This window comes from Leptopilina boulardi, unplaced genomic scaffold, assembly GCF_019393585.1.
Source record: "Leptopilina boulardi isolate dan_hultmark-lab unplaced genomic scaffold, ZJU_Lbou_2.1 LbouV2_123, whole genome shotgun sequence".
NCBI lineage: Eukaryota > Metazoa > Arthropoda > Insecta > Hymenoptera > Figitidae > Leptopilina > Leptopilina boulardi.
The window spans coordinates 4,965,648-4,992,148 of record NW_026137667.1 but is presented as its reverse complement, the minus strand read 5'-3'; the positions used below and the strand labels follow the sequence as shown (position 1 = coordinate 4,992,148).

Genomic DNA, 26,501 nt, shown 5'->3' with positions numbered 1-26,501 from the left:
TAAAAATTGTTTCAATTATATATAAAAATGTAATTCATAATTGTTTAAATATAAATATTAGTTTTAACGCAAAACAGTTAAAAAAAAGAGTAATTTCCTAAAAATATTTTAAAAAATAAAAAAGCTTTTAAGCTTTTGATTTAGAAGCTTTTTTTGCGCGGCGCATGTGCTAAAAATTAAGATGGCAAAATTGCAATGAACGTAATAAATGTTATACATGTATATTTATAGTGGGTGGATACAGTATGACGCAGCATTTGACAAAGTGTAAGATGAAATAAATTCTGGAATGAGAATAGAAACATGCGCTGATTGACATTTGACTTCAGCAAATTTTCAATATACTTTTGTTCAGTCTTATTTATTGTCTCTCTTATTCAGCACACATACCGGTAATAAAAACATTCAAAATTTCTATTTAATTTAGAATAAATTTATATAACCTTTTTTTTATTATTATTATTATTATTATTGTGTATTTTTCCTTCTAATTTTTAATTTTATTTTTAAGCAAGTAATTTAACAAACATCATTCTATGCGAAAAACAAAATCTAAAGTGAATTGCGCCTGTGAGAGAAGGGGATGACCTCAATTTTGCTTTTCTATCACTTTGGCATCACCAGGAAGTATGTAATCTTCAACCGTGCATTCAACAACTTTTCCTAACTTTTCAACAAATACTGTAAGTAATTTTCTTTTGTTATTTATTATTTATTTAATATAACGAAAAAATTATTTATGATTAACTAATTGATTATTATAAATAGATTGCTACTTGAAATTAACTTTTATAGAATTATTGTTTAGTTTAACATATAATCAAATATTTATAATGTCTAAAGAATTAACAATTTTGAAATGACATTTATTTTTTTTTCTTCTGATTTTGAAAGACAATATCAAATGTTACAAAAAAAAATTGAAGAGAAAATGCGAAGTTTATATTCGTTTTTCCTTAATTACATTTAATTTCGTTTTTTTTAAAAAAAGAATAATAAATAGCATTTTTTCTAATCATTTAAATTTAATTGATGATCTATCTGAGTCATATTCGTTTTTTTTTTTGTTGTTGTAATTGCAAAAACAACAATGTTTTTTCCGCGTGTGGGTTAGAAAATATATTTTCTTTACATTAATAAAGTAACGTTATAAATTTAATTTGAAAATATGAATTCATGTAAAGTAAGAAGTTTTTATTCAAGCGTCATAATGTATATATTGGATACTGTTATATTGTAGAATAACAGGATATAGCTGTTATATTCAGGAAACAAGTATGATAGCGTTTTAAATTGCAATGTAACTGATAGCATTAATCTAGAATCGTATATATAATATTAAAAACAAAAAGAACTGTCGTTGAAAATTTTTTAATTACTTTTTTTTCCAGAAAGTAGAGCAAATAAATTCTTTATAGAAAATGGGAATAAGATTGCATAATGAGTATCAGCAATAAAGTAATTAGGTAAAATTATATAGTTCGTAATTGGTGTATATATTTCGAATTTATTCGTAGAGCAATTTTAGCGGCATAATTTTGTAATATAATTAGATACATATTGCACACGTATATATATATATATATATATATACATTTCCTTTATAATTTTCTAATATTGGAAAAAAATTTAATTTAAATGTTAGTTGAAATAATTTTTTTTACTGCAAAAAACAGATTACATTGTAAATGAAATTTTAAATACAAAAAAAAAGGTTAATTAGAGGCTTTCTTTTTAATTTTAAAGATTAAAACAAAATTTTTATAACTTCTTATTTTCTCAATAATTTCAAGATATTTTCAATGTGCGGATTTTAATAAACAGTTACTTTTATGTAAAAAAGAATTAATGTTTTCATAATCAGGTAATTTGATTCATATCGTTTATTTTTTTTTGTCACCTGAGGAAAGATTAAAAAATATGTTATCCAGAGGAAAGTTGTTTAATTATTATTTAATTACATATTTCATTTAAAGTCAATGGGTACTCTTGTTTTTAAACAAGAGTACTTTGTTTAATGCAAAAAAAAAAAAATTATGTGCAGAAATCATAAGAAGTATAATTTATTGCACGCAATATGATTTTCTATTTAATATCCGCATGCAATTTAAGTTTTTTAGTTTAAAAAACTAAATTGTTTATATTTACACTTTCTTGTGAGAAATTGTTAATTTGACAAATTGTTTTCCCTATTCTTGTATAATTAATTTTTATTTACATACATAAAATAAGGACTTTTTTTATGTTTTTTATTTTGTTTAGGAAAAAAAGGACTATAAATTTGAAAGTGACATACTTAAGAGAACGATATTTTAAATTGTCAGACTTTTATACACGAGGATAAGAAAAAAAAAATGTGATTTCCAAAGAAAACGCATTTTTCTTGGCGCATTTCGAGTAAATATTTTCATTTTAAAGAGGAATGTTTTTGATAAAAAAAAAAAAAAATTCCGATAAGGTAGAATAATGATTTATTATAAATTTATTGGTATTTTTCTTCGCTGTTTTTTTTTTTTTGTAGAAAATAGAAATAATTTTTTTTTTGGCAAGTGCCGTTTCGGCTATTGACCTTGATGAAGACTACTTATCAAATATATTTATGACGCACTAACGATTTTTAATTATTTCAGTACGTGAACTGATGTGCACGTCTATAAGCAATGTTAAACGTTTAATTTATTACGATACGGACGTGCACAGCCTTGATCACATTTGACGTCAGGGCCTTTAACACTTTTCGAATAGAGACCAAACGAAATTTTTATATTATTTTCTATAACTGTTTTTCAAATATTACATATTCTCATTTTTTTTTTTTTTTTGTATATAATTTCATATTAAAATAAAATGTGCTCGTAAATTTTAAATTTATTATCTGAAATAAAAAATAGAAATGTTTTTATTAACTACTTATAATCAATGTGAAATCATAAAAAAAAAAATTAGCGCCTGATTACAAATCATTAGAGAAGTTTTTTCTTTTTTCGAACACATTGTTAGTTTTATTATTTCACGTTTTTTTCAATGACATATGTGTTTTTGTAGTTGCGAAAAATATTTGCATTTGAATGAAAATCTTGAATTATTTAAATATTGTCATTAATTTTAAATCAAAAGAAGTTTTTGTTGAATTTGTTTATTTAGAGCAGAACAGTTTTTTTTTATATCTATTGCAATATTATTATATATAGAAACCATAAAATCATTTTTATCTTAAACCAAGGACGGATAATATAAAACTGGCTTATGGTTTCCTGATCAATAAAACTTTATATTAATTTTTTTTTTTTTGCCATAATAGTAAAAATATAAATACCTTAGGATTGTATAATTTTTATTGTAAGTAAGGAGAGAAACGTAATATGTAATGTACTTGAAGGTCGATCACGTAATCTATTATAATCTGTGATCTAAAAAAAAAAAGTTTCATAAAAGGTCATCAGAGAAAATTCAGTTATTATAGTGAATTAATAGTAATTAATCGGGTATAATTGAAATGTAATTTTTAAATTATAGAATTATCGAGATTGATTTAATTTTTTAAAAATATAAAAGAAAAATTATAAATTGTTATTAAAAAAAAATTGAAACAATTGAGAAAACAGTGTCGCATAAATAAAGTAAAACGTAACGGTTAAGTAACGCATTAAAATTTAACAGTAAATATGTATTAAATATTATTTTCCTCGAATTGGATTTCTACAACATCAATCTGTTTGTTTATCAACAAAAGTTAAAAAAAAAAAATTTTCCAGCAAAGTTCAAGAAAATTGCAAAAATGCGAATGATATTTTGTTCTTAACTCGATAGTGATTCATTCATCAAACTCTCTCATTGACAGTAAAGAAAAGAGAAAATATTTAATTCGTAAAATTATACTTTAGGACTAAATAAATTATACAAAAAAATTTAAATAATTTACTACTTATTCTCAATTTTTTAAATTCAAGCTATTTTTTTTTATTTTTCATTCTCATTACATTGAATTAAAATTTATTTGAACAGTGCGCGGCACATATTCTGATGAATATTTCATCTCATGTCATTATTACATAATCCAAAAGGGTTGATGTTTTTTTTTTCTTTTTAACAATTTTTTTAAACTTTTTAATATTCTTTGCAAGATTAATAACGATTTGAATTTCTCATAATGTAGATTTTTATCTTCTTTAAATAAATGGCAATTTTCTTTAAATTTTATAGATTCATAAAATAGTTTAAAAAAAAAAAATTTTTAGAAATTGACAATCCAACAGCGTTTAATGTCAAATCTCAGAAAAAAAAATCTTTGACCTCGAATTACTCATGGCACGTTTTCCAACATTTTTTTTTTTTTCTTGTTCGTAATTGAACGTGACACATAGATGTTCATATTATCTTTCTTCTTGGAAGACACACACGTTTAGGAAATTCGCATATAAAATATGAGAAAAAGATTCCATCCTACTTTAAATTTTCAACTGGGCATTAAAAAGAGAAAAAAAAAATTATATACTCATATCAGATTAACTCAAAGGGAACCGAATTTTTATAGATTTGCAAATCACTATACATAAACCGGAATTTCAAATAAATGCGAATTTTTTAAGTGACTTTTGAAAAAAAAAATTATGATTTGATTTTATGCCAACAATCTTGAGAATTTATTCAAGTACTGTTAGACATGTCTACTTTCAAGTGAACATTTTACTAAAAATCAGCCGAAGAGAAAGCAAGTTTTTTTTTTTTTTACAAAATATAAACAAAACAAAAAAAAAATTTGAAATATTGCGAAATAAACATTATATGCATAGATACAGTCGAACCTGTTGAGTCATTTGGAAGGATAAGTTTAACAGTTCAATGATCTTGAAAGAAAGCGTGCCTTGCAAAGTATATTCGTTTCTTACAAATAACACACTTTCTCTTTCTCTTCGTTTCTCTTCGATAATTAAATTTTAAAAAATTGCTCAGAATTGATAAAAAAAAAAAAAAAAAAAAACGCATTTGTTGACCTTTTTAAATTTTATTTGAAACTAATATTAATTATATGTTTCAGGTATACAAAAAATCAGGAAAAACTACAAATTCTCTCCCTGAAGAACCGAGGAAAAATATGGAAGAAAATTTCAATGGTTTCCATTCTGTAATTATATAGGTAATTATATATTTAAAAGAAAACGATAGAAAATATTTTTTATTTACGATTGTAAATAAAAAAACTATTTTGTAAAAATTGTGGATTCGGAGAAAATTGAGAAGAATAAAAACAATGTTTCTTTGAGATAGAATCTTGTTTCTAAAGATGATTATTTAATTAATCATAAATATTATCTATGTTAAATAACGATGGATATACTGATTGATATTGATTATTGTTGGATTTGTATATAGATGATGATTTCAATTTCGATATCATATGCGCTACGAACCTGCGTACTAACCCCTTCACAAAGAAGTCTTGTAGAAAAGCTTGGACGATGGCAACTACTCGTCAGTAAACGCTAAAGTATTCGCAAGTTAAGTTGTCATTTGGCCATTCTCTGGTCGTTTGAATTTAAGGAGACCGGCTTTATTTTTTTATTACACTTACGTGTTCGAATTTGTGATCGAATTCATCAATCGAGACATTCGATAACACTTCACTTCAGTCATCAAGTTCTATTTCTTCAATTATCCCTCGCGCACACACAACCGGCAGTGTATATTTATTTTCAATTTGAAACGTGGGAAATAAATTCATTTCCGTTCTCATCGCCTTGTGACATTTCAAAAATTCAGGTATTAAAAATTTTTTAATTTAATTTTCAAAAATTTATACAGTGCAAATTTTTTCAATTTAAAAAAATAATTTGGATATTGCAATTTTCTAATTAAGAATTATTTTCATTAATAATAATTAAATATGAAATAATTATATTCTTTAAATAATTAATTTCTTGAGTTTTAATTATTTTATTAATAATTAATTTTATAATATTATTGTTGTATTATTTAAACTCACAAATCAGTTATAAATTCTTATTCAATTATAATTCAATATTCTTTTTAAATTATTTATATTTTTTTTAACAATACTTCAATTATTAACGACTATAACGTGACATAGTTATGTGTATAATTAAAATGTTGCCTTTTACATGTTTGTCCCTGAAAAAAAAAATTATACTTCTGACAGAAAAATTTTTCATTAAATTAGAGTTTTTTCAAATTTTGATGAGAAAATTTTTTCTCTAATTTGCAATTAAAATTTAATTAATTTTTTGCAAAACATTTTCAATTTTTTTTTTTAAAAAAAACTATAAAAGCATTTTTACAAAAAGTTTTAGAAAAAACAACTTGACAAATATTTTTCGAAGTATTGAAAAAGATTTTAAATATATTTTAAAAACAGAAGTCATTTAAAAAAAAAAAAATGAATAATTTAAAAGAACCTTGAATTCAAATACGTTTTGTATATAAAATTTGTACTAAAGAATATTCATTTTGTGTTTGTAAAAAGAAATTTTCGTTTACTATCTATTAAAATTCAAATGACTGTTGTAAAAGAAAAAGAAGTTTAATTATTCTTTCAAAGAATAATTTAAATTTTCAAAGTTTGAATATGTTAAAAAAAAAGAAAAAAAATATATCAATTTCATTAGCAATGATCACATTTGAAAAAAGATTATTTTTAATTTAAAAATTTATCAATAATCCATGCCCTTAGACAATTGAAAATTTTTTCATTGTTGATATATGTAATTCTTTTGTTATCTGGAATGTATTATCTTTTTAGAAACCGATAAGTTATATCACCTTAACAATTAACGTAGAAATTATATTAGAATGCGTTTTTTTTTGCATTTCTTTTAATTCGTTATAAATAGTTCGTTATGCAAAAAATTTCCAAATTACCAAAATTTTTTAAAATTATTTTAATAATTATTTTTATAAAATTGTTTCAATAAGACATTAAAAAGAAAAAACAAATCTCTGTCTAGTCATTGAGAAATTATTTGACAAAATTTTTTGTTGCATAATGAAAATAATTGATACTTCCGTAAATCTCATAAGATGTGAAATTATATACATAACGGTATTATAGTAAAGTTATACAAATAACATTCGCAGGTCGTGACATTGATTTTGTTAGAATTATCATCAAAATGACATTAAAAAAATGTTAATTCGAGACATTCTTTTATATGGGGATATATATATATATAAATACCAGATGAAATCGAGAGTTCCAATATTGCGGTCAATGTAAAAATTTTACCTCGATCTTGTCCTCATATCTTATTAGGCATATAAATGAAAAAAAAAAATTAATTTACATAATATAAAAATTATTTTTTTGAATTATTTCATAAGCAATGTGAATTTATTATTTAAAATTTTTTTTCCTGAAGATTCTGAATAGTTCTAGGACATTTGGCATATTTTAATTCGTGAAAAAAAAAAATTAATCTCTATATTATTTAATTCATTTATTTTAATTAATTTCGAAGGACTGATGACAAAAAAAAATGTTTGTTAAAAAAAATTAGTTTTCTTTTTTTAATTGTAATAGAAAACAAAATTTTTGTTATGTCAATTTTCTCGAAGCTTCCTCAGAGCTTTAATCATTCTGATTACTATTATATACTGTATAGTAGTTTTCAAAATACATCATTGTCTACAAATCCAATGATTACAGTCTGCGGCCCTTGACTTGAATGTTAGTGATAACTCCACGAACTTGGACTTTGACATACTTGTGGATGAAGAACTCTATTATCAACAATTTTTGTTATTCTTTTTGTTTGTAACCTTCACACTTTTTTTTTCTTTTAAACGTTTACATGAATCCTTTTGAAAACTTTATTATAAAAAAAAAAAAAAAAAAAACACACTGCGCGGTAATAATTAATTTCAACTTATTATTTTTCAATACAATATTAATCATCCAACTCACTTTGGTAATTTATGTATTTTACATACATGAACATAACAAATGCCAAATATATCTTTTAATATTGTTTCGTTGAAATCGACACTTTTTTTTTCCTGTATATTGTTGATATTTTTCTTTCGCATAGTGGGGAAAAAAATCTTTAGGGATTTATCGGTCGTTGTAGTTTGCTCGTTAAACATTAAACAAAACACATTGTCGACTATTGTTTTTATCTGTCGAGTTTTTATTTATTAACTTCATTTCCAATTTAAAATGATTGATCATCTCATGTTGACAGTAAAATTAATTAACTTTTGACTTTCATTGATACATTAGTTTATGTTTTTTTTTCCACCAGGTTGTAAGTTTCATTGTTTTTTTTTTTTTTTCTTTTGCAAATTTACACTTTGGAAATTTTTTTTATTAATTTTCTGACGCATTGGGAAAACCTAATGCGATAAAGAAGGATGCAAAAAGAATAGTGCAATTTAAAGAAAATATACATTGTTTCTAATGAGTGAATAATGTAATTTTATATAAGAGAAAAATTGTTAGATATTTTCTATAAAATAATAAATTTAATAATAATCATAGAAATTTGTTATAGGAAATCATTAGCTGATGATTTTTTTTTGTTACATAATAATTTTTTTTTTTTTAAAGTGAGCCATGTAATATTACAATAGAAAAATTTAACATATGTAAATACTAATGAAGGTGTTCTAAAACACTTCCGGAAAAAAAACATTGACAAGTTCTATTAAATTGTTATAAAAATAGATTTACGAGAAAAACGGTCTTTAATATTTTTTTTTTCTTATTTTCATTACAAATATTTGCATAATTGTAACTTGACAGAAGTATGTTGTGAAAGTTCTATATATTTACAGTGAAATAAAAGTAACAAAATGATTTAGGTTTAGGAGTCAAAAAAATTCGATGTAGAGAGAGATTTTAAGATTTCAATCTTAAAAACTTGCTTCAGAACCGTCAAGAAGTTATTTCATCTTCTTTTTTATTTTCTTTTTTTTTATTATCGTAAATCTTGGCAGAAAGTTTATAATTTGAACGTGACTAAAATTAAATTTCGGAATTATCACTCAAAAATGAAAAATTAATGAAAAAAAAAAAGAATAATAATTTATTGTTAACTTAAACTTTTTTTTATTATTAACAAGCACAAATAAATGATTTAAGAGTTTCTTTTTTTTTGATGGAGAAATATTGCAATTAATAAGAATTATTTCTCCGCCAAATTGTATTGAGGTTGAAACAATTTACAGCTCATTGTAGAGAAAAAATTGACTCAAGTACTATTCAATTTTATATATATACATATGTAATTTTACAAATGCGGTCGTTGCAGAATTCAGAAATATTAAACAACTTTCTCTCTCTTTTATGATTTCAGAACCTGGACAAGATGCAAGTTTGATAAAAGAGACTTCCATAGAGAGAAAAAAAAAAAAAAAAAGAAAAAATTATTCAGAAGTGCGGTCATGAATCGAAGCAAGTGAGAAGAATTTTTGATATTTGAGGAAATTCGAATTAATTTTTTTTTTTTCAACATCATCATAATGACGTCGAATCATCATTGCTCGCCTTCTCGATCATCTTTAAGCTGTTGCCAGGTGGATAATACTAGTCAAAGCGACGTGAATGAGACATGCGTGCCTGGAAATAATAATTATTTTATGCAAGAGAAACATTCGTTTCCAAAAAGGCCGGAAGTTGATTTATCCTTTCGGAATATTAGGTACAGCATCAAGCAATGGAACATCCGAAAATTGAAACCTGGTAAAATATGTTCAATATTTAAAAATTATTTTTTAATAATTTAATCTCAATTATCGAGTATTTAATAATTTTTCACAGAGTAATAAAAGACTAGGTATTTTTTTTTTTTTTTTTTTTTTTTAGGAAATTAAATGCGAGTTTTTTTTCAATAAAAAAAAGAGTAATGACAAAATTGAAAGGAAAAAAAGTATCTACAATGATGCAAGGAAAACTTTTCTTGCCTTTTTTTTTGTAATCCACACATATAATGCGAAGAAAATAATTAAAATGTGAAATCGTCTTAAAGATTCATTGTATTATTCATAACGAAACAAAGGAAACGCTTCACAATAGCTTGTATCGTCATATTGTGGCCTAAGGTTAATGAGAAATAGAATAATTATATATTTTTATTTTCAAGAAGTATGAAAAAATTTTCAAGAAAAAAAAATTTTATCATTTTCTATTTAGACTCAAAGAAAAATATTTAAAAAAAAAATAAAGGGGGATTAAAATTGTGGCGTTTCAAATCAATTTACAAGATCTTTTTCCTTATTTATTATTTTAAATTATATATCCGGCTTTAATTTGACAGAAAATATTTAATCAAGGGTTATCAAATACGTATATGCAGTTAATTTTTCTTTAAACGATGTTTAATAAATCTACTATCTTATGCATTATATAACAAAAATTGAGCATTTGTTTTTTTTTATATATTTATAAACAAAAAAAATTACATCCGATGGGAAAATTGCACTTTCTCTAACGTCTCGTGAATCGTTATGAATAATTGAAAGTATCTTAAAAGACAGAGATAACAAATTTTTTTTTTTTTTTTTTGAATTACAGCAATCTTCACCTTGAACTTTTTCTTATCACAACCAATATACAGTCAATCATTGGAAGTTTTTAGTAAATTTTTTTGTTTATTATTATGATTTAAAAAAAAAAAATTGATTGAATGTATTTTTCCCTAATGTTAAATTTATTCGTTTTTTTTTACCTAAAATGAAAATTTATACGAAATCGGAACTTAATTAGAAATTAATAAAATCTCTTATATTAATATATAAATAATGATTAATAATAATTAATAGTAAATTAATTGAAAATATTTAATTTTGATAGTCAAACAAATATATATTTGATGTGTTTGTTATTTGGTGTCCTTGAACTATTTGATAATCGACATTTGTATAAGTGATATGTCTATTATTATTGCAAAAAAAAAAAAAACTTGCTTAGATTTGGTGTCGCAGAATTGATAAGCGAATATTGACCTAAATTCTAATCGTCTCAACATAATTAAGATTATTTCACCAAAATAGCTTATTACCTAAAAATGTGATCACATAAGTTACAGTTCTTTTCCTTTTTTTTTTTTTTTTTTTTTTTTTCATTCATTAGACTAAAAAAACAAATTTCAAGAAAATGAATAATTTCTTGATAGTTTTGAAATGCACTGTTGTTTGATTTTGCATCGAATTAACAAGATGAACTCAACATTTTTTTCAAATCGCTGTTATCGTTCAAATTTGTTTTTCATTAGCGCTTTCTTAAAAGAAAAAGAATTTAATTCTAATTAATGGATTAATATCCATTTTTTTTATTTTAATTAGAATTACAAATTTAAAAAAAAATTGAATTTTTATTGCTAATTATTTAAATAAAAATTCTATTTTCTGTTCAGTGAAACTTCTGACTTTTTTTTAACTTTCCAGAATAAAGATTTGAATGTTTGCAAAATACCTATATTATTATGTTTTTAATATCATCTCGATAATAAAATTTCTTATCATTATCGTGCAAAAAAAAAAAAATAAAAAAATTGATTCTTACGTCACTTTAACTAGAAAAGTAATTATGCTTTCGGAAATGCTGCTCAAAGTCCATATCAAGTTTGACACAAAATGAACAGATGTCATCTGCCTTTGCAAAAATGATTAAGCATTCGACTCTTAAAGTTTAATTAATTTCCTGTCGAATCACACATAGATTAAGTCAAGTAGAATTACCTCATTGAGTAATCAAACGCAATTATGTAGTTCTTTAATGTAATATACGAGTTATCATTCAACTTTATAATTGTGAAATATCTATAAACGATAAATTATTATTTTTTTTTTTTAATTAAATAGATTTTAAAAATTGAAAAAATTTCTTTTAATTTAAAAATATTTTTAAAACAGAAAAAAAAATTTAATATATTTATGTGTTTACGAGAATGTCGAGAGTTAATTCTTCTTTTTTTTTATTGTAGAGCCCAAAGAGATTCTGCATGGAGTCAGTGGAGATTTTAAAGCAGGCGAATTAACAGCTATCATGGGACCTTCCGGTGCTGGAAAATCAACACTTTTAAACGTCCTTGCTGGATTTACGTAAGAAACACATTCTTTTTATTCTAAATTTCCAAGTGGAATAATCTCTATCAAAAAATCACTGAATCATTAATAAGAGTTATTTTCCTAGAATATATTCAGTATTTCATTTTAAAATTAAATTTTTTTTCTATTTTAATTTGTTTACATTAAAATTTTAATTCCCTTTAATTATACATGAATTTTTTTTTTTAAAAAATCACAATTTTTAAAGTACAAAATAAAAAATTTGTTCACTCTTGAAGTATACAAATATTTGTCTATAAATATTTTTATTATTTATTTAAATTAGTTACAAATAGAAGATACGAAAGTCAAGTAACACCTAATGGGTTTACAAAGCTCTCCATGCAATAAACGTGATTCACATTTTTATTATTATTATTATTATTTTTTTTTATTACATAATTGGTAGGAATCGATTCCAAAACGCATTATCTTAATTAACATAAGACAAGAAAACTTTATTGCTTGTAATTAGTTTATCAGAAAATTCATGTTAAATACTTCATTGAATTGATTTACACATTTATTTATTGATTCATCTTTTATTAGTTTTCAAGATTAAAGATTTCAAGTGCTGCATTAAAATCATTTTTTTATTTAAACATACGGGTAAAAAAAAATTATTAAAAATTTCTTTTAATTTTTTTTTTCTATATTAAAAATGTTTATATTTTAAAAAATAGATAAAAATTTAATTAAAATTGAATTATTGAAAAATAGAAATTTTTTTTATAGAGCTAAAATACTATCGCTACTTACTCTTTTTCAGTGTATATTATTCATTGCTGATAACAAAATGACTAATGCAAATCAAATGAAATAGTTATAGCGTCATTGGATCCAGTTTCAATAAAAAAAAAAAAATTGATGCGCAAATCTTAATAGATTTTTATAAACCTTTTGACATACACGCGGAGGAAAATAAATTTTTGTAATTGTTGTGAAAAGTAGGAAAAAGTTGACAATGACTAATGATTACCACCTATTATGTGTCAAATGCCTTTTATTGAATTAAATTTTTTTTTTTCATTCTTTATTTTTCTTTTGAATTATCTATGATATTTTATGTCAATTTATAGGTCAAGATTAGAAAAAAAAAATTAAATAATGAAAAATTAAAATCTCGTAAATAAATATAAACTTTAAAAAAATATATAAAAAGAATTAAATTAAATTACGAACATAAGACATTTTAATGGAAAGAAAAATAGTCATTTTGTGAGATATAAGTGTAGTATAAATTCAAAATTATGAGTAATTTCCATTGTTATAAGGATTATTGTTTTATGTAATGTTCACTGAATACGAAAGCACTGAATACTGAATAAATAAACTTTTATTTAATAGTTTCTTTACCAAGAGACATTTTATTAAATATACAAAAAATAGAGATAAATAAAAGTTGATATCTTATATATATAAAAAAGTATTTAGTAGTTGAAAATTGTACAATTTGAATAAATATATTGTCATGCATCTCATATTTATTTAATTTAAAAGCATGTCATTATGTCAAAGTTATTTCCAGTTACATTTGAGCTATTTTACATTCATTGTATATAAATTTATTGTTGAAAATGAATTAAAGTTGATGATATTCCTCTTTGTAAATTATATCATAATTTCAATGTCAGTTTGTTTTAATTAAACAACTTCTTACATAATTACATTATCTTGTTAGAGTACATTGCAGATAATTATTGTGATAATTAATTGAATAATTAAAAATATATTTTATAGAAAATTAAAAAAAAAAGGATCTAACTTTAAGAATTCTGTCACGTTTATCTTCCTGGCTGTCCCAAATTATTACGAATATTATGCAGACATAAAATGCACAATAATAATTGAGTGCAACGAACTGGGGTCTACGTGACAAAACTCACGACCCTACGGCAAACCCTCGGGTTCAGATCTTAACTCTTTTGAAATCTGTTCTTAATCATTTGTTTTTTGTTTTTTTTTTTTTTTTGCGACAAAATATTATCAGTTGGAAAAATTTTTGTATATAAATAAAGAAAACAATGATTATGACGTCTGTTATTATTATTTTTTCTTTTTTCAGTGTTCAAGGTACTACCGGTGAAATCCTAGTGAATGGAAAGAAACGAGTACCACACAGTGAAAGGTGGAGAAGAACATCGTGCTACATACAACAAGACTCTTTACAAAGAACGAGACTAACGGTGGGAGAAGCCATGACTCTTGCCGCTCACCTCAAACTCGGCTACACTATCAGCTCTGCTTATAAACACACTCAGGTGTGTTAAGATTTTTTCATCTTCTATTGCATATAATTATAAAAAAAAAGCACAAAAATTCACGCGTCAATTTCCGATAGATTTCTTCATTGTTTGCATTTTACCATTAATCATTTTTATAATGATTTATATGATTTCCCAAGAAATTTACATAAAAATTTGTATTATTGGTTTTTAACTTTACAAAAGGAATGTAATAAGTTAACAAAAAAAAAAAAAAAAAAAAATAGTAAAATTTTATGTAATTTGCGAAAGTCTATTTTACAAATCTTACAAAACTAACATTGAAATTTCAAATTTAGATTTAATATTGCAAAAATCGGTAGAATTAATTAATCTTTGACTGTTGCAAAAAATAAAAAAAAGTAAATAAAATTAGTCAACATTGTGTATTGATACGAATTTTTATGAATTATTATAGTAAAACAGATAAAAATGGAATGAAATAATATCAAATCAGCTATAATAGTTGAAAACTTGTTTTTATGTTAAATTGTATACAAAATTTTACTAAACTTGTTTTATTTTACGTCGTTAATAATGATACTGCACTTGATAGTATGACCCCTCATAAAGTAAGAATTATAGATAAACATTCTTAATTATGCAAAAATTAACAGTCTTTTGCTCCACGTGTATTTCAATGACCAATGATCATTACTTTTATTTTATAAATGGAAAACTTGATTTTGAAATTATTAACAATCTCTTTTTATTGACTTTTTCATATTGCAATATAGATTTTAAAAATAAAATCGTTTATTATAATTTTTCTCATAATTTTTTTTTTTTTTTTTTTTTTTTTTCATTAGAAGTCTAATCATTGAATTATTCTAATTTTGGATATTTTTAATTGCGATCGATTTTTTTGGTTTGAATTTATTCGTATCTTCTTTTATGACACCGCGACTGGTTTTTGTTTTATATGTGAGTCTTATACGCATTCACAGTGGGTTAATGAATTTCAACACTTTCATTTTTTACTGATATATTTGAGAAGAGGTATAAAAAGTAATTTTCAATTTTTATTACAGGTTTTGGAGCTACTTGAAATTCTTGGACTTGGTTATTGCTATGATACTTTATGTGGTCGATTATCAGGTGGTCAAAAAAAGAGACTTGACGTTGCTATAGAACTACTTAGCAATCCTTCAGTATTATTTCTTGATGAACCTACAACTGGTAAGGTTTTTTTTTTTTAATTTTTATTTCTATTTAATTGAATTTTTTTATTGCCTGTAGAATTTTTTAAAAAATTCTTATATTATTTTCTAAATAAATTAAAATTGACAAAATATATTAATATTTTCAGGCTTGGATTCTGCTTCCTGTAGCCAGTGCATTGCTCTCTTGCAACGATTGGCAAGAGTAGAAAGACGAACTGTTGTTTGTACGATTCATCAACCTAGTGCTCTGCTCTTTGAAATGTTTGACCAACTTTACGCCGTTGCCGAAGGTCATTGTATATATAGAGGATCAATACAATCACTAGTACCACATTTATCATCCGTTGGAGCCGACTGTCCACCTTATCACAATCCTGCAGATTTTTGTACGTATTTATAAAATAAATTAGCTAATTAATTTTATTTTTTTTATCTAATATAGTTTAATTTTATGATTCCACTTTTTTCAAAATTATATAATGACAATATATGACATTTTCCAAAAGTATGTCATATTCTCTTTTGTTTATATATTGTTACTTGAGAATATATGATTTAATGTGTTATCAAAGTTGAAGAAACACTAAGTATATTGTTCGATAACTGAAACAATTTTATTCATAGATACGAGATGAACTAAATATCCCATTATTATTTTTAATATTTGAAATTGAATGATAATGACGTAATAATGAGAGTCGTTTTTTTATCTCGCTCCAGTTACGATTACATGCTTAATTGACATAATTTTCCATTCATTTTACCCTTGTTGATAGTAAAGGATGAAGATAAAATATAATTCCTTTAGAAACATTTGGATGCCCCAATACCCTAGAAATTTTATCTAATAAATAATTCGATAAATGCAGCATTTGTTTGAAAGAAATAGATTTTGAAAGAGGTGAAGGTCACTGTAGCAAATATCTAATAATTATTTATTCTCTCAACTCACATAATTTGAAGTATAATAAAAGAAACTTTTTTTTTTTATATTCTTCATGACTAGAAAAAATATAAAAAAATTTAGGGAAAAAAAACAAAAAAATAATTATCATATTTATTTCAGTATTGGAAGTAGCGATTGGTGAATACGGAATCTCAGTAGATAAATTAATAGCAAAAGTTGAAAGTATACCCAATGAGGATAATACATTACCTGCAATAAAATCAAGTGCCGATGGTAATTATTTTTTTAATATCAAAAATTGCTTTTTAATTCCTTTTTTTTTTAATAAAAATTTATTTATAATTAAATTATATTTTATGAGAAATAATTTTATTTTAGATTTAGATGATAATATTTCACATGAAAAAGCACCACCACCTGCAGGATTTTTGGCACAATGTTATTTACTTTATAAAAGGCAATTGATCTCATTAAAAAGGGATTATACTTTAATGGTGATTCGTCTTCTTTGTCATTTATTGATTGGCGTGATATTCGGTTATCTTTACAGAGGAAGTGGATTTCGTGCAAATGGAGTTTTTGCTAATTATGTATACCTTTACGGATCACTTTTATTAATTGTTTACACAGGAAAAATGGCCGTTACTCTTGCTTGTAAGCATTCAATTTTTATTTCATTAGAATTTCTTTTTAAATTCTCACTTTAGTATTAATTTATAGTAAATTTAGAATTTTTATTAAATAAAATTTATATTTTACTAAATTTTCACTAAACAAAATATCTACTTAACGGAATTTTTAATAAATCGTTTTTAAATTAATGGTTATATAAATATTTCGCCGCGATTTTTAAAATTGACCAATCAGAAATTATCAAGAATATTTTGATTGGTCAATTTTAAAAATCGCGCCGAAAATAGAAACGGAAGTGGAAAATTTGGAACAAATAATTCTTGTTATTCAAAAATTCGGCTCAATCGAAATTTTTCTACATTAAAATTCGAAGGAATAAAAATTTCTATTAAATATTAGATTAAAAAATTCTAATTAATTTTTTTTTCTTTTTGGATATTGTTTTTTTTAAACCATAGATTTAATGATTAATTAATGATTGATTATTTATAAAAATAATCGGTTTTTTTCAGTACATATTTAAAAATAATGCTTATCATATTGAAATTTGAATTCATGAATGATACATTGTCTGAAAATGTAATTATTTTTTTTATTTAAGAATGTGATATAAAATTGTAATTTTAGATAATCATTTTAAAAAATCAGGGATTTATATCTTTATTTATATTATATATTTGTTTTTTATATTTAAATTGATAATTTTTTTTTTTTGCAGTTCCATTGGAGATGCAAATATTGACTAGAGAACATTTTAATCGATGGTATCGACTTGCTCCCTATTATATTAGTTTGCTACTAATTGAAATACCATTTCAAGCTGCTTGTGCATTAATGTATTTGTCGGTTAGTTATTGGTTGACAGGTCAACCAGTGGAAACACATCGAATTGTTTATTTTATGATTCTAAGCATTTCTGCAAGTTTAACTGCACAGGCGTGGGGCTTTTTTATTGGTGCAACAACTCCCGTACGAGTACGTAATTTTATACAAATATATCAAATTTTAATAATTTCAATAAAAATTTATTTAATTGAGTTTAAAAAAAAAAAAAAATTAATAAATAATATTTTTAATTCTAGATCGCAGTTTTTGCTGGTCCAATTATTGCTGTTTTATTTTCGGTTTTTGGATTTTGTATCCGTTATATGGATACACCAAAAGTTTTTCGTTGGATATTTCACATTTCTTATTTTAGAGCTGGATTCCATAGTTTATTGGTATCAATTTATGGCTTTAATCGTAAAGATCTAAAATGTGAGGATTCAAAGGAAGCAATTGCATATTGTCATTATAAAAAAGGGCAAAAATTCCTGAGTGATATGGAAATTGCCGACACAAATGTAGTGAATAATTTGGTTTTAATAATAGGAATTGGAGTGCTTATGCATCTTTTGACTGCAAGTGCACTTTGGTGCAAACTTAATAGAAGATGAGTTTAATGAAAAATGTATTTGCCCAGTGGTTCAGTATTCGCTTAAAGCGTGTGCTAGTCTCGTCAAGAGCAATTGGAAGCTAATTACGAGAAAGCTTTTTTTTTAATAAGAAAAAATAAGCAAAAATATTAACGAAAACTATTTATAACTTAATAGTAAAAAAAAGCTCTTAAAGCAGTCTTAAATATTGTAAGTTTTAATTTTTTTTTTGATATTTTTTACTCGTAAGATGTGTAATTTTAAATACTTGACACTTAAAAATATTTAAAACTTAATTTTCAAGGAAAATATTGACATGCAAATTATGAAGTTTGCATTGAGGATAATTTTAAATATTACGTGACTTAAAAATATTTTGGTATTTGAGACTGCAATGTTTAATATAAAATTGATTAAAAAAGAAAACAGTGAAGAGAAACCAAAAATTGATTATAAAGAAATAGGAAGCAATTATTATAACAGTGATTTTAAATAATTGTAAAATTTGTTTATTTTGTGGACCAAAAGTGAAAGTATATATATATATATATATATATTAATTATTTTTTTTATATCGATTGAAAGTGAATTTATACATAATTCTATTTGTGATACAGAATCTCATTAGAAAAATGAAAGTTTTAAGAAATTTAAAAAAGAAAGATCTTTTATCCTTGAAAGATAAATAACAGTGACTTATGTATACTTAACTTAAAAATATGATTCATTAATTTTGAGCGCATAAAACAGGGTTGGTTCTTTATACTTTTTTTTTTTTTTTAATTGAAAACTAACGTCTTTATTTTAGCTCAAATGTAAACGAATCATAATGATTTTACTCCGCTATTTATTTTTGTACATATTAAAATTATTATACTTTATAGAATTAAGTTTGAAAATACAGAGTAATTTATAAATTATAGTGAATGTATTATTGCACTTTAGAAAAGAAAAGTTTTGCGACTTTGTGATTGTTTTTTTTATTAATTTTAAGTAAAAAATTAATTTTCTAACTTTTAAATATTTTTTTTTCTAAATATTTGATAATTAGCATTTCTATTAATGACTAAGTTTAATATCTTATTACTGTTTTTGTAATATATTTTTTTGCACTTCTTAAATTATTTTAAGAATAAGAGAGAACTTGAAAGTTTCATCAGTTATTTTCTACGTTACGATTTTTTAAAAAATCGTTTTATAATTGTATATTTCATAATAAAGGAACATTGTCTGGCAGAAATCGAATGTTTTAAAATATTAACCATATCTAAAAATTTATTTTAGATAAAGAAAATTGATTTTAAATTAATTTAAAATTGTATACATACATACATGTAATCCGGTAAATCATTTAAAAGGTGCAGAACAATGACATTGTTTTGAAAGCATAACAATATTTTCAATTATATTATTATAATTGTTCTTGTTCAATTTTTATCTTTATTATAAAATTCATTATGATTAGTATTAGTAGTTTTTTTTTAAATTCTTTTTAATACCATTCAACATATGTATTTCAATTTTTTTTTATATATGATATCGTTTGATATGAAATTATCATGAGACACTTATCTCAATACAATGTATTTTAATTATTTTAAATGCTTTTACAATCAATATTGATAATTTCTTTTTTTCTCAAATTGGTACAGGTATTTTCTGCAATTATTTGTATTTAAGTATAAAGGAAGTGATTTTTAATGTCAAATAAATTAAAGAATATGGTAAAGTATATTTTAACTCTATAAAGAAACAAAAAAAAAAAAAAAAAAAAAATGCAATTAACAAGGACAAAAATTGCAAAAATGGAAAGAGGAAGCAAAATATAACAATTTAATCTTATCTTTATATTGTATACTCTCTGTATCTTATCCTTCTTTACTATTTGGATTTTTACGTCTATTTTTTTAATTTTTTAAAATTGTTATTAATAAAATGCAAAAAATGTGTGAAACTGAAATTTTTTTTACTATTTCATTATTTAATATTTATTTAAATTAAGTTCATATTTTTTATGTAAAGTATATAAAAAATACAAAAGAAATAAGTTTTTGAACTTTTTTAAAAAATTTATTACAATCTTCAAAAACCACAGGTTAAAGATGTTGAAATAATGTTTGGTATATGGAAGTAGAAATGAAGATTGAAGGTAAGCAAGAAAAATAATACCTAAGCAAGAATGGAATGTTTAAAATTAAACTTAGGATATGTGGAATATAATATGAAACAAATTAAAATTTATAACAATATAATATTGTTGATTAAAATAGAAAGAAAAAAATTTTTTTTTTTTTTTAAATTAAAAATGAAATGTCTAATCTTCTTTTCTTTCATATTCTATTTTTACGTTTGAATGTGTCGAGAGTAATAATAAGTGTAGTGCGTGTATTGCTCAGTGTTGATTCGTAGGCGGACTGAGACGGACGTTTCACACCACACTCTCTTATATTGAATATACATATATATATATATATATATATAAAATTAATATTGTTAGACAATCTAATTTCACTTTTCAAATTTTTTTGTTATCCATTCGAAAAATTACACTTTACTAAATACACACTTAATTAATTCCTTTATTTTAATTAATTAAAATTTTCTCAAGGTTTGATTATTAAAAGAATTTATTTTTATCTCAAACACCTTTTGTCAATTCCTTCCTTTTAATATAACAAAATAAAACCTTCAAGAATTCAATATGTGTCTTGAATTATCTGCGAGAAGAATAAAAAAAAAAAGTGATTTCAAACAGTGAAAATTAATAATTTGTCATTATTAGTGAGAATTTGTTTTTGTGATTATAATAAGTGTTCTAAGATGAAAATAGAACAATAGTTTATATTCATAATTAAATGCGCATTTATTTATGAGGAACGTGAAATGCATCTGTTTGCATTTGAAAATAACTGTGAAAAATGATGTATAATTTTTAAAATTTTCAATAATGACTGAAGTTTGCCAAAAACCACCGAATCTCAAGTTAAATTTAACTCAAATTAAAAAAAATGACACCTTCAATGATGCTGGATCTAATCAATTTAATAAATCCATTAATTTGGTATTCAACAATATTACATACAGTGTTCGGACAAATCTTTTTTCTAAAAGTATGATATATTTTTTTCATAATATTAAATATAATAATTATTTAAATATTGAAAATCAGAATAAAAATTGTTTTAACAATAATATATATATGGATTAATAAATTTATAATTGTTTCATTTCTTTATAGAAAAAATATATATATAAAATATTTGATAAAAATGAGGATATCTTCTCGATAAGGGACATATTTATAAAAATGTCTGTTTTTTTCTTTTGTAACTCCTATATCTTATCCCTATATTATCAAATCTAAAGAATAATTAGTTGATTATTAATTTTCTATATATCCAACTATTATTATCTATCAATGTTTAAGTATATAGTCAAATCTTAAAAATTTGTCATTTATGATAAAAAGAAAAAGATAAAAAAAAAACTACTGAAAAATAAAATTTTAATTTTTCATAATTTAGAAATTTTTTTTTTACAAATTATAATTTATATCTTGTTGATAGTTTTTGTTTTAAAAATTTCTTGCTTCATTAAAGCGATTGTGATTCAGAGTTTGGTTGATTATTATTCATACACACACAAGTATGTGAAATTATTATGCATATATAAGTTTCATAATAATATTCAATGGAGTTTCATTTGATTTTTACATTTTTTTTTTTTCAACAAATATACAAGATGTTTTTTAAAACTTATTTCCAAAAACTGGATTTTTAATAAATATAAAAATAAAGCGCAGATTTATTGGTACAATGAAAGACATTTATATTAATTCAATATTTTTTTTAAAAAAAGACTAGAATTTATTGAATAACAAGAACACATTTTTTTTTTAAATACTTTTTATAATCTTCTTTTATATAAAATGTTTAAAAAAAAACTGTTGATCTTTTATAATGATCTTCTAGAGAGCGTAGAAACTGAAATAGTTAATAAATCAATGATGACGGATGATGTTTTTCAGATTTAGAAAGAATTCGTTAGTTAAGATAAAACTCTGAATAATGATAAGAATAAAGTATTCATATTAGAGTGAGGATTATATGAAAATCAGAATTAAATACATAAATTGTGAAAAAAATTAATATTACAAGTCTCTGATAAAATACCCTTTTTTTTAAATATTTGATAAAAAAAAAATTTTTTATTTATCTTTAACAGAGATGTGAACATCAAAAAAAAATTTGATTATATTATCTATTATATGTATCTTAAGAGATCTAGAAGAATTTTACACACATTGCAAAATACGACACCAAACTTCAATATTTTAGAAATTAAAATTAACTTTTCAGCTTTTTGTTTCTCTTTCAAAAAAAAAAAATTACTTTTTCCATATATAATTAAAATAAAATACAATTTTTTTTTAATTATCAATAATTTTTACATTAACGATTTTACTTATTGTGAATATTTTAGACGCGACTTTGATTGTCATACATAAATCCGCATTGTTCTTTATCAACTTCTTGAAAGTTTGTGATATCAAAAGCCAACGACCAGAAACATTTATAAATAAATAATAATTATAACGAATATTTCAATTATTTTTTTCCAATATAGATTTTTAGAGCAAAAAATCTTAAATTGCAAGACAAAATTAAGAAATAATAATATTATTATTAATATTAATTATAAAAGAAAATTTAACAAATTTTTTAATTTTATTTTTTCAGAAAGAAAAAAATTACTATCGGAAATTTCTGGAGATTTTAGATCAGGCGAGCTGACAGCAATTATTGGTCCATCTGGAGCGGGAAAATCCACAATGATGGATATTTTAGCTGGATTTACGTAAATATTTTCAAAAATTTCAAAAACAAATTTGTTTTCATTTAATATATTTTTTTTTTAATCATGTATTTTTTTAAGTACTGCTTTTTTGAAATATAATAAAAAAAATTAATATTTTTATTCTGTATTTTAGGACATCTTCTGTTACCGGAAATATAACAGTCAATGGAGAAAATCGTGATTTAACATCATTTAGAAGATCATCGGCCTATATTATGCAAGATGACAATCTTCAACTTCTATTAACTGTTCAAGAAGCAATGGATTGTGCTGCAAATTTGAAGCTCAATACATCATCATTAGAAAAAAAGCAAACTGTAATTTTCTTTTTTTTTAATTAAAAATTAAAAAATTTTTTTCTTTAAATTTTATTTATAAAAATTTAGAAAAAAAAATAATAATAATTTTTTTTTTTTTTGTAATTTATAGGTTGATCAAATTTTAGTTGCCATGGGTCTTTCAAAATGTAGAAAAACTCGTACTGATAAATTAAGTGGAGGACAGAGAAAAAGACTGGTAATTGCTTTAGAATTAGTTAACAATCCACCGATTATGTTCTTTGATGAGCCAACAAGGTAATTAATTTTCTTTATATTTTCTTAATGTACTCTTTAAATATCATTTGATTTAAATTCAATGATTCCATTTTCAGCGGCTTGGACAGCGTTTCATCCAAGCAATGTTTAGCTTTTTTAAAAATGTTAGCACGTGAGGGTAGAACAATAATTTGTACAATACATCAACCAAGTGCAACTCTTTTTGATATGATCGATCATCTTTATGTTGTATCCCAAGGAACATGCCTTTATACTGGTGGGACAAAAACTTTAGTTAATTTTCTATCCTCATTACAATTACAATGCCCGACATATCATAATCCAGCAGATTTTGGTGAGTTTGTTAACTAGAAAAAAAAAAATTTTCAATAAATTATAAAAATATGAAAAAACATTTTTTTTTTTGGTTCTTTTTTTCAGTATTAGAAATATGTAATGGAGATTATGGTGATATAATGAAATTAGTAAAATCAATAGAAAATGGTAAAAATAATTCATGGAGATCACCAACTGAAGACGATTTAAGTAAAATACAGCAGCTAATTAATGGAAATATTATGACACCAATTGTATCACCAAATCTTCCAACACCTGTAATATTAGTAAAAAATAAAATTAAAGGATTAAATCACGCAACTGGATTTTGGATGCAATTATACATTTTACTCAAACAAAATGCAATTCGACTTTCTAGAGATAGAGTAATTTTTTTTAAATTCTTTTTATTAATTTTAATATAAAAAAATTTTTTGATTAAAAAAAAAATATATATATAAAATAATAATTGAAACAAAAATTCTTTTTTCAAATATAGGTTCTGACCTACATGCGACTTTCAATGCACTTTATTATTGCAATTTTAGTTGGAATTATTTTCTTCAATATTGGCCAGAATGCTGACTACGCTTTAGATAATTACAATTTGCTTTTTTTTAATGTCATGTTTCTCATGTATAGTGCATTTAGTGCAGCTCTTATAACATGTAAATAAGACTTTCAATAATTATTCTCTTATAAATTTCAAATATTACTTTCACCAATTATTAAATTTACATAATTAATTAAAACATTTTTTTTCATTTTTAAAAATTTTATTTAAAAATTAAAAAAAATTCTAATTCTTTTGTTATTAAAAAAAATATTTTTTTTTTTCTCTTTTAGTTCCCTTAGAAGTGCCAATATTAACAAGAGAACATTTCAATCGTTGGTATAAACTTCGTTCTTACTATTTGGCTAACAAATTGGCCGACATCCCAATACAAATTACAGCAACATTTATTTATACTTTAATAGTTTATTATATGAGTGGCCAAGTACAAGATGTAAAAAGACTTGCCCTTTATATTTTTATATGTATTGCAATTACACTCGTTGCACAAAAAATAGGTCTTATTATTGGTATAGCAATGAAATTACAGGTAATATTTAATTGAAATTAAAAAGGAAAAAATTTTTTTTCATTAGAATTTTTTTCAAAGAAATAAAAAATAAATAAAAAATAAATATTTTTACAGTATGGTGTAATTTTTGGACCGCTGATAATAATGCCTTTTACAATATTTAGTGGATTTTTTATTCACATGAATGATGCTCAACCATATTTACAATGGTTATTTCAAATTTCATTTATAAAATATGGTTTTGAAGGAATTATGGTTGCCATTTATGGGTAGGAAAAATTATAATTACACGGAAAAAAAAAAAGAAAAAATAATTTTCAGTTTAATAAAATTTACTAATTTTGTAGTAAATTTTACTGTTTCGTAGTAATTTTTACTATTTCTGAAGTAAATTTTACTATTTTTCGAGTAAAAGTTGCCAGAGATGCGTAAAAACTTCGGACAGTTCCCGTTTTATTATTAAACTAGTAAAAATTACTTTTTCTTTTTTTTCCGTGTATTTTAAAAAAAAAAATTCTACTAAAATACTAATTTTTAATTTTTTTTTTAGATACGATAGACCAAAGATGCGATGCACTTCAGAATATTGCCATTTTTCTCATCCTAAACAACTTTTAAAAGAAGTTGGAATGAAATATTCAGATTATTGGTATAGCATTGCAATATTAATTTTAATTTACATTATACTTGATACTAGTGCTTTTTTAATATTAAGATTAAGGCTGAAACAACGATTTTATCGTTAGTGATATAAGAAAATGTTTCAAAAATTTTATATTTAAATAATTAATTTCATATTTTCATATAATTTGACGAATTTTTTATATTTTTCTTTATATTAAAAAGACAATTTTTATGGGATTAAATAGATTATAATTATAGCAATTTATGTTCGAATAAAATCAACAATAAACAGTTGATAATTTTTTATTAATAAAAATTTATACCTAATTGTATGGTTTATTAAATTTCTTTATACTCAAAAATAATTTTAAGAAAATCTATCATTTTTGAACTTTTGTACCACAGTTTTGAATTTATTAGTTTTTTTTTTTTTTTTTTTTAAATTAAAAAAAAATAATAATGTTTTCAACAATTATAAATATGAATAATTCAAAAATTATAGAAAAAAAATATATAATACTAATTAATTTTTTAACTAAACTGTGTTTTAATTCATTTTTTTCAAAGCATGTAAAATAATAATAAAAAAAAAAAAAAATCAATGAAATTATACACATCAGT

The 26,501-nt window shown here is 22.9% G+C and overlaps 1 protein-coding gene across 1 annotated transcript; it reads left to right on the top strand.

Annotated features, from left to right (window-relative positions):
- Positions 1-191: 191 nt before the first annotated feature.
- On the top strand, positions 192-26,207 carry LOC127288074 (ABC transporter G family member 3-like). The gene is made up of 23 exons (XM_051315302.1): positions 192-392; positions 512-683; positions 5,039-5,137; positions 5,374-5,760; positions 9,309-9,694; positions 11,937-12,054; positions 14,126-14,321; positions 15,356-15,503; positions 15,634-15,873; positions 16,554-16,667; positions 16,773-17,048; positions 17,746-18,002; positions 18,110-18,460; positions 21,381-21,552; positions 23,182-23,299; positions 23,433-23,616; positions 23,729-23,874; positions 23,952-24,190; positions 24,277-24,557; positions 24,671-24,839; positions 25,018-25,274; positions 25,371-25,525; positions 25,807-26,207. The coding sequence occupies exons 5-23, from the start codon at positions 9,475-9,477 to the stop codon at positions 26,000-26,002; spliced, it is 3,837 nt and encodes a 1,278-aa protein (XP_051171259.1). The 5' UTR covers positions 192-392; positions 512-683; positions 5,039-5,137; positions 5,374-5,760; positions 9,309-9,474; the 3' UTR covers positions 26,003-26,207.
- Positions 26,208-26,501: the final 294 nt, after the last annotated feature.